At 34.2% G+C, this 12988-nt stretch overlaps 1 protein-coding gene across 1 annotated transcript; it reads left to right on the plus strand.

The window, feature by feature from the left end:
- Nucleotides 1-9315: 9315 nt before the first annotated feature.
- On the plus strand, nucleotides 9316-11134 carry LOC145632928 (uncharacterized). The gene is made up of 3 exons (XM_081685250.1): nucleotides 9316-9897; nucleotides 9986-10183; nucleotides 10511-11134. The coding sequence occupies exons 1-3, from the start codon at nucleotides 9316-9318 to the stop codon at nucleotides 11132-11134; spliced, it is 1404 nt and encodes a 467-aa protein (XP_081541376.1).
- The last annotated feature ends 1854 nt before the right edge of the window (nucleotides 11135-12988 follow it).

The following is a 12988-nucleotide window of genomic DNA, read 5'->3' on the forward strand; positions in this document are numbered from 1 at the left end:
GATTGGCCAGCTCGATGACATGGTTAATTATTTGGATGCTATCTGTAACTACTTGCATGATATCTTTGGATGTCTAGGCTGGATGATATGATTAATTTGCTGAATGACATGGTTAATTGGTTAGATGATATGAGTAATTAACTATATGGATGATATGTCATATGTTTATTTACCATTTTTAAAAAGCTGGACTTTTCTTATCTTGGACTTGTCTCACGAAGCTATTGGTTAGGCAAGTCTCACCAATAGTTTATCTAATATTAAAATGCTGTTTTTTTTTACCATAAAAGAGAGTGTAAAATCTAGGTATATACATATAAGAAAAACGTTCGCAATTGGAAAGTATAACACTTTAAAAAAATGGACAGAATAGGAAAAATTCTAAAATTGGTCCAAGCTTGTTTGGTCAAGGTCATGGACTAGTTTTATCAGTTTGGTCCAAGGAAAGCCAGTATGATCTACGCTTCTTAAATTTTATTTTTTCGGTCTCTGGCCGGTTTAGTCTGGTTTGTTTTTAGACAGGTGGGTTGGACAACCCTAGGTGTATGTACTCCTTTTCTTCAAGTATTACACTTATAAAATGCGACCGCTTTTTTTTTTCTTTTTTTTTTAAGTGCTAGACTATCTTTTTATGTCAAAACTCCCCATTTTAATACCTCTCCTCCCATTGTCCTCACTCAAGCCCATTATTAATTTTTTATTATTATTATTATTATTATTATTATTATTATTATTATTATTATTATTATTATTATTATTATTATTATTATTATTATTATTATTATTATTATTATTATTTTCCCTATCACATCCCTTAATTAAAAAAAAAGTAATCCCGCTTGTTATAAAATATATTTGTGGATGTCCATTATACTCTTGTATCATTTTGAAACTTTCTAGATTTAATTTTAGGGTTTATTATTCTCCAAGCAAATCCTATCAATTGTACTATATATATATATATATATATATATATATATATATATATATATATATATATATATATATATATATACCTCCACGAGATAAAAATACAAGGAGAATACGCGTTAATCCTCCCTCAATCTCTCATGTTTCTTCCTATTTCACAACACCACTAACCTTTTTTTTTTTTTTTAGGAAAAGTAACCCCACTATTTTTTTCTTATAAATTTGTAGTACCAAAACTAGCTATCTTTGGTACATCTTTTTGTACCAAACTAGCTATATCTGGTACATCTTTTTGTATAATGTCAGTTAATTCATCTAAAAATATGTGCTTATCAAATTGTTACACATTAAAAAAAATGGAGAGTGGTGTAGCTTATTGACATCATGGATGAGGTCAAATATGTGCTTATCAAATTGTAACTGTAGACACTCATTTGTGTCTCCCCAAAATCAAACCCAGTGATGAATGCCTTTCATGTCGAACCATAATCGAATGAGTTTGAAGTGTGGAAAAGTCAAGTGTTGCGGTTTAGTTTTATTTAAAATTCTCTTCTCTCTGTTTTTGAAAACAACTCTATTTATTAAAAATAGCCAAACCAGTTTAGTTTGGTCCATGATAAGGGTCCAATAATAGTGAAGTTGGATGGGGTTCGAAAAGACCTTTCCAACGATATATTATAAGCCCAATTCCGATGAATATTGAGGAAGTTATGGCCAAAATACTAAACTGGGCCCGGTTAATTATTTACATACGGCCCAATGATCTAGAGGAGGGCCCAATGTTAATTATTATTCCTAAAATTATTAGGATTAATTATAACTTTCTAGAGGTTTCTAGAAGGTTCTTTAGATTCTAATATTATTAGATTTAATAATTATTTTAAGATGGATTTTTATTTGGAATAAAATATTATTATTTTTTATTATTATATTATTATTTTTAAGAGATACGTTTTATCTTATGTACGGATTCCGTAGATCAATTTGGTTAAAGATCGGATTCCGTGTGGAAAGCGCGTGCAAGTCAGACTGTCGCCAAACGACAAGACTGTCGCTTGGCGAAAGACCTTGTCGCCTCGCGACAGCGTGTATTTCTGGCGACAACGTGTAGTTTTATTCCTAATCAAATTCTATACTTTTCCGGACTATTTTCCTTATAAATAGGGTCCTGAACCTCCGTTTTCATTCATTCACAATCACCCAGTTCTCTCTATTCTCTCTTGAGCAATATATGCTTTCTTTCTCTCTCTCTTTCTAAACCAACCCTTTAACACAATTCCGCATACACAAGACTTAGAATCATCTAGCCAAGTTCGAAGTTGCCTTCGCCCTAGACGTGCTAGGTTTAATATTTTCTGAGGGTTTGGTCCAAATCTAGTTTAAACTTTATTTAATTTAATTTTAATTTAATTCTTTAATTATTCTTTATTATTTTCATTGAAGTTTACTAACTTGTGTATTTTGTTATTAGAAAGAGGTACGAGGCTTCAAAGTATGTTATCTTATTACTCTCTTTCAATGTAGAAAACATGTTTAGATTTGTTTAATTCCTAGTATCATGTTAGGATGTTATTATTGCTTTCTAGTATTATGTTTAGGGTGCTTTTATTATTTCTAATATCATGTTAGTACCATGTTAGGTTTAAAGCTTTGATCTTTATTGCTTAGTGACATGCTAGGGTTTGTTATTAATCTTGTTAGTATCATGCCTAGGATCTTGCTATTATTATTAAGTTTTATTATTAACATGATTGTTATTATGATTATTATTATAATTATTATTATTATGATTATTATTATGTTGCTTGATATTATGATATTTATTTATTGTTATTGCTTGATCACACCTTTTATGCTTGTTAAAGGGAATTTGTACTTGAAATCACGCTTAATAAGATAATTAATAATTTGGTTTAGGCTAATATGATTTTAATTCAAGTGATCGCCAATAATAGTATTATTTGTGCATTAAATTTCAACCAACATAGATGAAACAGGTTTAGGGCTAAACCTAATGTTTGCATGTTAGTCAGAAAGCGCACATGAATACGAGCAGTTCAAAATAGAGGCCTATTTTATAGGGCGGGTCCTTTCTTTTGTAGATTGGATTCGTACCCTCATCCCCGAACCCTATTTGGTTCAAGACCTTATGGAGTTGACGATCTCCTGGACCGTTTAGGGGTGTGACCTTCACCTCGTGATTGGTTTACAAGTTCCTAAAACTTGTTGGCGACTCTTTTGCTCTAGCTTTCTTCCCTTCGGAACGCCACCATACTTAAGTGTATGACCACAGTGGGGTTCAAGCTTGGGGTTATAGTGCTTGAAATATTCCCTACAGTAATACATTAAAAAAAAAAAAGCGGAGAGTGGTGTGACTTATTGACATCATGGATGAGGTCGTTGTGGAGTGAAAGGAGCAAATACTCTATGACTTAGTTTCCATTCATACATATGGAGGGAGAAAAGATGGACTTTGGTATTTCTTTTCTTAGTTGACTTAAGGCAAAAATTTAATTTCCAAGCCAAGGATAATTTTGGGGTGTATAATACTTGGGCTTAAATTTATTTAATTATTTATTTTTTAAGGTAAGATGTAGGCCTTACCGGGCCGGAACTCCTCACGGGTCAACCCGGCTCGGGTTACCGAACTAGATAATTTGGGATAGTGGGGGAAGGTAAGGGAATCCCACCCCCCAAATTGTCACTAGTGGGGATTGAACTTCCAACCTCATGGTTGGAAAGTGCTCTCCCGTCATGGTACTTGGGCTTAAATTAGTCAGCATATAATAATCTGAATTAAAAATGTAAATTTACTTTAACAAAAATCATTTCTTAAAATAACAACATGACTTAGGCCCTATTCACGTCACCTTATTTTTGCTGAACTGAAATTATTTTTACTGAACTAAAATTATTTTTGCTAAACTTAAATTATTTTTACTAAAATGAAATTAATTTTACGGAATTGAAATTATTTTTGGTGAATTGAAATTGTTTTTACTAATTCTTTATTAGGCCCTGTTCACTTCACCTTATTTTTGCTGAATTCAAATTATTTTACTAAACATAAATTATTTTAACTGAACATAAATTATTTTTGCTGAATTAAATTATTATTACTGAACTGAAATTAATTTTACTGAACTAAAATTATTTTTATTGAACTGATTATTTTTAATGATTTTTTTTTATTATATTTTTTCTTTATGTTTAATAATTTTTACTAAACTGAAAGTATTTTTCTCTCACTTACACTACTTAATTACTATGTCTCTCTCGTACTAGAAATTAAATACGAGTGTATATCAAATACTCCCTAGCCTCCATGTTATTTAAGTGTTATATTGAGTTAATAGTTTATTGAAATTATTGAAAGTGAGACGGTGAGACTATGAGAGGAATGAAATAACGCAGAGTGAAAAAAGTAGTAGTAAGTTTGGGTGGGATCATGACTCATTAGAGCTAAAAATGGAAAAAAAAAAACAAACGAAAATGTAACATTATTTAGACTAATTGTGTGTGAATTTGTCATGCTTTTTTAAATTAATACCAAATTTAAAAAGGTATTAAATGCTTATTCTAGAAATAACATTACCCTAAACCGTAAACACAACCCTAAGAGCTATGTTTATGAAGCTAAAAAAAAAAAGAAATATTAAGAATAAATTAACAGTATATATACTAATCTGCGTGTGATTTTGTCATAAATTCCCAACTTAATTCAAGAAGTATGTAATGCGTTAAGGGCTACATACAAGCTTGTTATGATTTACTGAACTCAATAGAGCTGAAATGAATATTTCAGAAAAGAAGGAAATAAAGAACTGAACTAAACTGATTGGATCTGAACTGAACTGAATTGAATTGAAATTAATTTACTGTATAAAGAACAACCCTACATCACTACCCAAATAATAAATAATTGGCAAATTTGTTAAAAAAAACCTTTTAAATGCACCATTTTGCGAAAAAAAACCTTTTAAAAGCATTTTTGTAAAAGAAAACCCGAAGCTATTTTTTTTTTTTGTTTAAAGCAACCTAGTCTCACTAATTCACTTATTTAACTACTAATTTCTTCTAATTACTCTATAACTCTCATTTAACTATTTAATAATTAAATTAACTAATAAATTTTTTTTGAAAAAACAAACCACCACCCTCACCACCAGCCAGCCACCCCCTCTCCCTTTCCCCCTTCCTTGGCAGCAGCCCCTTCTCTCAACTGAGCCGCCGCCTTAAACCCCCCGGCCACCGTCGCCGACACACCTCCACTTTCGTCCGACCTCCTCCCTTTACCGAGTGCTAATCAGAAATCAGAATCATAGTTATAGTCATGGGCCGGGGATTCTGGGGTTTTGCCGAATTCTGGGTATTCGTGTTCGATGAGACCTGGGTATGTTGGGCATCCTTCGATGGCGAGTCTGAGGGTTTTCATCTCTTTCATTTCCTTGTTTATTAATAAGGAAATGAAAGAGATGTTGGAAAAGAAGGAATGGCTGGAACAACAATTGCAATTGGTGTTGACTAATGCAATTGCAATTGGAAGGGTGGTTGAGGGAAAATGAGAAAAACATGTCGAAAATGGGGAACAATTTCGATGTTGATGATGCATTCGAGCCTTGTGATGTTCTCTCGAAGCTGATGATCGATGCTAGTACCTCTGATTTGGTGATAGAGGGAAAGTGAGGGAGTGGCTGGCGGTGGAGATGGGTCGCTGACGGTAAGTGGTTCAAGTTGGTGGCTCAGATGGGGAAGGGGCTGCTGCCGCCTGCCAAGTGAAGGGGGAAGGGGGAGGGGTGGGTGACTGGTGGTGGGGGTGTTGGGTTTTTTTTTTTTTTTTTTTTTTTTTTTTTTTAATTTATTAATTATTTTAATTATCTATGTAATATATAAAGAGAAGAGGTGTTTTTGGTTGGGAATTTTTGAATGGACCATTTTACCCTCTTTAAAATATTTATTATAAATTAAAAAAATTAAAATTTATTTAAATTTTAACCTTAAATAACTTCCATTTTTAATGGCTCTATAATTTTATTTCTTTTTTAATTAGGGAAATTCTCACCGGTAACACTCAACTTCTGTTTTTTCTCAATGGTAGAATGCTAAATTTTGGATTATCATTGGTAATCACTAATTAGTAGTACTAATTTACTGGTAACATTTATGAAACTTTTACTTAAATTCTTAACCACGGTTACCAATTTAAGTGGGAAATTAGCTGCAAAATGACTTAATTGCCCCTATTTATTTCCCTTAACCACTTACGTCTAATCAAATAACCTCAAGGCTTCATCTTCCTCTTCATTCCTTATTCGAACTTCAATTCACCAGAAATATTCGATCAAATTTCACGGCAAAAACTCTACACAAATTTCTAGGGTTTGCAATCAATTTCTGGGATTAAGCGATTGTCATCGGTTTTTTTGGGGATTCGCTGGGTTATTGAAGCAAAATTCACATCGGCGAGTTCAAATTCGTGGAAAATTGGTACGACAATTGTGGCACTATCTTTCGAGTATACTGAATTTGGTGTAATTCTCGACCTTGTATATCTTAAAGTTACGATCTTTCTGGTGATTCGAAGCCATGTAAGTCTTTATTTGTGTTGATTTTTATTATGCTCTGTTATTTCGAAAATTTGGGCAAAAGTAGAATATTGCTGAATATTTGTTATAAAAGCAGAATTTCCCTTATGTTCTGGTGTTATGCTCATAAAGACATGTAAAAGCTGAGTGAATCCTTTCCCAGAGCAACCACATTCAATCATAATAACACACAAGTAATAACATGATCATGATAAGCTCATATAGACATGTACTCCGTACTATTTAATTGAAACTGATGATTTTTTTTTGGTCAAAATAAGGCAAGTTAAATAAGATATATTCATATGAATATATGATTACAGTAATTGTGCTAGTGTTTGTTCAATTGTCATGCAATTTTTGTTGTTGTTGGTTTCAATGATAATTGATTTACCTTTGTTTTATCATTAAAGTGTTCCCATCTGATAAACTTTTCTTGTTATTCCTGATGGATGTAATGGTATATTAGCCTTTTACCCTCTCTATTTTCCTTTTCTTTCGCTTTTCAAGTCATAGTATTATGATTTCCTTCTTTATACATACGGTAGAAATGATGTATTGATATCACAAAATATGTGCACTTGCCTGCATATATTTCAGAGCTTGTATTATCGGTTTTACAACCTATTATTACAGATGTAATTTATTGAGATCTTTGCGACAGATTTTCGTTCCCCCTTGTTTTCTCTAATGATGAAGTATATTATTCTCGAAGTCGAATATATTTGGATGCTTAAACCTTAGGTTGCTTTAGATCACTTATAAAGTCATTATCTTTTAATGAAGTTCATTTACTATGTTGATGATAAGTGAGTTAATAAACAAAATAATCCGAAGTATCTTGTATACTTATGTACGGAGTATCTTGATTTTAAGTCCTATAATGCTTGTTCAGCATAGCAACATTTGCAAAATGACAAATGAAACACTAAAACAGATGCATATTGTATACTTATGTACTGAGTATCTTGATTTTTGAGAATGTGGAGTATCTCAAACAATCTATAAGCAAAACATTTAAACAAGGACATGAATAATTGGTTATTACACCCGAGGTACAAAAGGATACTCTAAAGATTTCCAGTAATGAACCTTCTGCAATCAACTATAAATGTGTGTATATCTCAAGTACTGATGGTCGATTACGGTGCAATACATAGATTTATGAGGAAAAAAATCATGACTAAGTGCAAGTGGTTGGTTTAATTGGGATGCTATTTTTGTATGTGATTGGTTTAATTGTCATGCAATTTTTGTTGTTATTGGTTTCACTGTGATCTTATTTGTTAAGCTCATAGGTGTTGGTTGGTTTTGTTTGTGTGATATGTGCAGAATGGATGATAATAGAGTATTACAATTTCAGTACATGGGTAAGGATGTTACTGTTTTAGTTGATGATATTGATAGGGCTAATCTGATTGATTTGGTCATAGAGTATTGGGAAAAAGCTAAAGAAAACAATGTCCCAACACCTACGTATCCCACTTTTAAATACGGGTTTAAAATGAAGCATGTTGATCTCAAGACTGATAGTTACTTGGTGAGCATGTGGGCTAAATTACCAGATAAAAAGGAGATTTACATATGTGTTGGTGAAATTGATGAGCCTACTGAGGTTGTGCAGGCTGCTAGGTCACTCATTTTAGGTAAAAAACCCATTGAACCTGAGATTGATGAGCCTACTGAGAGTCATGTTCATACTATTGGAGCTCATAAACCACCTGTTGCACTTGAGATTGATTATTATCATGAAGATTATGGGCCATGCCTTGCTATAGAGGAAACTTGGGCTGATGTTGTCAATTCACCAATCAAAACAAATTGGGCTACTGAGAGAGGGAGAGGAAGAGAAAGGGGGAGAGGGAGAGGTAGAGGTAGAGGTAGGGGTGGAGGTGATGGGAGAGGGAATGGGAGAGGAAGAGGGAGAAATGCCCCGGAGACTTGGTTGAACATTTCTCCAACCCCTTGGGTTGAGCAAGCAGTTGAAGTGACCATTCCTAACCAGGCAGATGAACTGACTGAAGATCCAACACACAATCAACCCTCTACATTGTCTATAGTGGCTCCATTGCAGAACCTAGGACAATTTGGTCCTAGTAACCATCAACAAAAAAGTTCATTTGAAACAAACACTTCAAGGTCTTCTAGGGCATCATTTGTGAAGAAAAGAGTGCCTAGAACTACAGCTAAGAGAAAAGGGATTGTGGTTAGTGTGGGTGCAAGTGCAGAAGAGAGTGACCCTAATACTGACTCTGGTGTTGGGAGTACAAGAAGGAGCTTGTCAAGGAGTTTGTCCCTTAGTGTAGAAAAGCCAACTCACCAGGAAACTTTGCATGATGGTGAAGATGATCAGGTTTACAGCCCAAGTGAGAGTGACTCAGACACAAATGAAAGTGTTGATACAGAAGATGGTTTGTCTGAGGATGAATATGGAATCATGATTGAAGATCACTTTGATGCTTATGATGACTATCAGTTTGACAATGAGAAGGATGAAGATAATTACTTTGCTAGGCTATACAACAATGGAGAGGTTTATGAAGAGAAGGAATTTGGCAAAATTGTATTGAAACCATGGCATTTTTTCTTAGACAAACAACACTTAAGGGATGTTGTTAGGGACTACTGCATTCAGTGTGGTTTTTCGGTGATTGTTGATTATGCTAACAATCAAAGGTATACAGTGAGATGCTCAGATGCAGATTGCAACTGGAGATTACATGCATCAGTATTGCCAGATTGTACTACATGGGCCATTAAACTGGTTGAGAACCCTGAACACACATGCTAAGGCTTAGAGATGAAGAATGACATGGTTAATGTGAAATGGGCAGTGAGGGTGTTAATGGATGACATTAGAGAAAATAATGACATCCCTGCAAAGGCTTTAAATGAGTTGTTGTGGCAGAGATATGGGGTGGAGATGTACCAGAGCACCTTGTACAGAGCTAGAACAAAGGCTCTACAAGAGATCCATGGTGGCCATGATGAATCATACAGAGATCTGCCAGTCTACTGTGATGTTATAAAAGCCTTGAACCCTAATTCGCTAGCATTTTGTGCATGGAATCCTGAGAACCACCCAGAAAAGCCACTTGCATTCTCAAGCATATTCATTTCTTTTAGGGCTGCATTGGATGGATTGATTACTGGATGTAGGAGCTTGATAGGTGTAGATGGAGCACATTTAAAGGGAAACTATGGTGGGGTTTTGCTATCTGCAGTGGCTTTGGATGCAAATAATGAAATATTTCCTATAGCTTGGGCAATAGTCTCTGGAGAGGATGCTGAAACTTGGAAGTTCTTCATATGGCACTTGAAAAATGCTTTGAAAGATAGTGGCAGGGGGGATGAGTGGTGTATCATCTCTGACAGGCAAAAGGTTATTAATGTTTACACTAATGTTTTAAATAGTGTATTATCTTTTCAACTATACATGTAACTTAACTAATGTGTTTTTCACATACCAGGGTATTGATGTTGCAATCACTGATTTGTGGCCTAGAGTTGGTAGGAGATATTGCTGCAAACATCTCCTCAAGAACTTCAAAGGCACCTTCCCAGGTCTGTTGATGTTTTCTCTCTTTTGGAAAGCATGTGGGGCTTACAACCCTTTCACTTTTAGAAAGGCTATGGAAGCCTTACAAAAGGCAGACCCTGCAACACTGGTATGGTTTTCAAAGGTTGGACCCCAATCAACTTGGTCTAAGCATGCCTTTAATCCTATAATAAAGTCTGATTTGAACAAATCAAACTTTGTTGAGAGCTTTAATGCAACCTTGGGGGTGGACAGATGCAGGCCTGTCTTGACTTTACTAGAAGGTATAAAAAAAATTAATTTGCAAACTTTAATTTATCCGTGATAACCCTAACACACTATGACCATAATTTCTTATTGTTGTTCAAGAGTAAGAAGAGTGACAATGGTAAGGATGGCCACAAGAAGACAAGTGTGTGAGAACTGGAATGATGACATATGCCCAAATATAATGAAGAGACTTCAAGTTATAAGTCAAGAGTCAAGATCATGTAAGTGCTTGCTATCAGGAGAAGGAGAGTATGAAGTTCTTGATGGAAAATCAGTTCTTGCTGTGAACCTCAATGAAAAGACTTGTGTTTGTAATAAATGGCAGCTAAGTGGTTTGCCTTGTAAGCATGCCATGAGGGCTATATTGCACTCTAATGATGATCCAAAAAAATACATCAGTGAATGGTATTCAGTTAGAAGATACAAGCTGACATATGCTAACAATATCAAGTCTATCCCTGATAAAGAACAGTGGCCTGAGAGTAACCATCCACACCTAGCCCCCCCAAAAATGAAAAGGGGAATTGGAAGGCCAGCCAGAAATAGAAGAAAGGAAGAGGGAGAGAAAGCTAAGGGAAAGAGATCAAAGACTGTTAAATGCAGCAAATGTGAGTGTTTTGGACATAATGCCCAAACATGTCAGGGAGGGTTAACTGGAAAAGAAAGGGCAGCAGCAGCAAGTACAACAACAATCATCAACAAGAGAAAACAAGCAAAAAAGGGGGTGTCTTTATCCCAAACTGACCCCACTACAACTGCATCAACATCAAAGAGGGCTAAGAAAGGTGTTTCATCATCTCAACCAGCTTAGTGTTAAGTAATTAGTTCTATTTGCTGTTATTTGACTAAGTTAAAATTTTTGAATCTTTTGAGTACTTTCTTAAATGGATTATGAGTTTTGGAGTACATTGTAATGGTTTGAAATTTTTGACTATGACTATATGAAATTTTTGGAGTACATTGTAATTTTGGAGTACATGGTGTCTTTATCCCAACCTGATGTTTGCTTGGTATAGCTACACAAAATCAGGTCTCTGAGGAACTAATAATAGATACAGAAATGGACCTAAATGATCACGGTCAATCAGGTGCTGGTGATTAATTTTCTGCTCCTTATTTTGCAATTGTTTTTTGTGAAGCAAACAGATAGTACAATTCTATACAAAAAAAAAAATGGATGCAAAATCAGTTCATAAAACAAACACTTTTTTTATTCATACTGAAACCAATGCCATACATTCACTGATTTACATAGTGCATCAGTTTAGATTACATTGTTCATAGCTTTTTGAAACCACAAATAACAGAATAAAGTACAGAATTATTCAAATTCTCACATAAACTATAATCCCGTTGTGATTTGTTCTGTTTAAACATATTGATTCTAATATATCACCACCTGGTGATTGTTTTTCATCTGTCCATACTAATGTAACAGCACAGCACAACGCTATAGCTCGGAAGGTCACTCAGCCAAAGCCTGCCCGTCGTATTGCTTTGGGGATTTACACTAACAAGGTCAGGAAGATCAAATTTGCTTCGTACAGAAGAAGGATTCAGAGTTGGAATTTAATCAAAGAGAGTTACATGATTTCTCTAAGCCAAGATTTCTCTAAGCCAATTGAATTTGCTCAAATGTTCAAATTCTCAAAGAAACTGAAATTAATCATACATACTCCAGGAATACTCAACTTCAAGAATACTGAAATTAATCATACATACTCCAGGAATACTGAAATTAATCATACATACTCCAGGATCATCGAGGCCACCAGGGAGAGGCCGACCAACAGTGTCAAGCGTATTCGGGTTCGTTGCTGAGCCTCGAAAAGGCATGATTGAAACCTCGAAAAGGCGCAATAATCGTTGCTGAGCCTCGAAAAGGCAATCGAATTTGTTCAAATGATCAAATTCACACAGAAACTTAAATTAATCATAAACCCAGTAGTTCATCCCCAAATTAGATCGAAACCCACCAAATTAAACTCAAAATCAGATCGAAAATTGGAAGAACGAGTGCACCTGAATTAATCAGATCGAAAATTGGAAGAACGAGTGCACCTGATCAATTTATTGGATTGGATACTTTCGCTGTCATTCCCATTTCGCATGATTGAAACCTTGAATTACCCATGATTAATAAAATACAGATAATTTTGCATTTTGTTTGGCCATTGAAGTATTCAGAGAAATTGAGAAGAAGAAGAGCAAGGAATACGAATTGAATTGGGGGTTTAGGGTTTAAATAAATGGGTAATTGATTAAGGAGAGAAGTGATTTTTTTAGAAGGATAGGTTTGTAATTTTGTTATTAGTAAACCATGGTTAGTCAATAATTAGGTAAAAGTTTCATAAATGTTACCAGTAAATTAGTACTACTAATTAGTGATTACCAATGATAATCCAAAATTTAGCATTCTACCATTGAGAAAAAACAGAAGTTGAGTGTTACCGGTGAGAATTTCCCTTTTAATTAACATTTATTTAAAGTTTAACCTTAAATAACTTCCATTTTTAACTACTCTATAAACTTAACTGCTCTATAAATTGAGAAATGTAACCTCTCTTTTTTTTTTTTTTTAATTTTATTTGATGATATAAATTTGTAATTTAATTTTGCATATTATTATTTCATTGTTTTAATAGTCCGTGTTTGTAATTTTGCA

The sequence above is a fragment of the Chenopodium album genome, chromosome 5 (genome assembly GCF_948465745.1).
Source record: "Chenopodium album chromosome 5, dcCheAlbu1.1, whole genome shotgun sequence".
In the NCBI taxonomy this organism is placed as follows: Eukaryota; Viridiplantae; Streptophyta; class Magnoliopsida; order Caryophyllales; family Amaranthaceae; genus Chenopodium; species Chenopodium album.

Coding starts and splice junctions, on each gene's coding strand:
- LOC145632928 (XM_081685250.1), top strand. CDS start 9,316: ATGAAGAATGACATGGTTAATGTGAAATGGGCAGTGAGGGTGTTAATG. Junction 9,898..9,985: donor TCATCTCTGACAGGCAAAAG/GTTATTAATGTT, acceptor TTCACATACCAG/GGTATTGATGTTGCAATCAC. Junction 10,184..10,510: donor AGGCAGACCCTGCAACACTG/GTATGGTTTTCA, acceptor AATATAATGAAG/AGACTTCAAGTTATAAGTCA.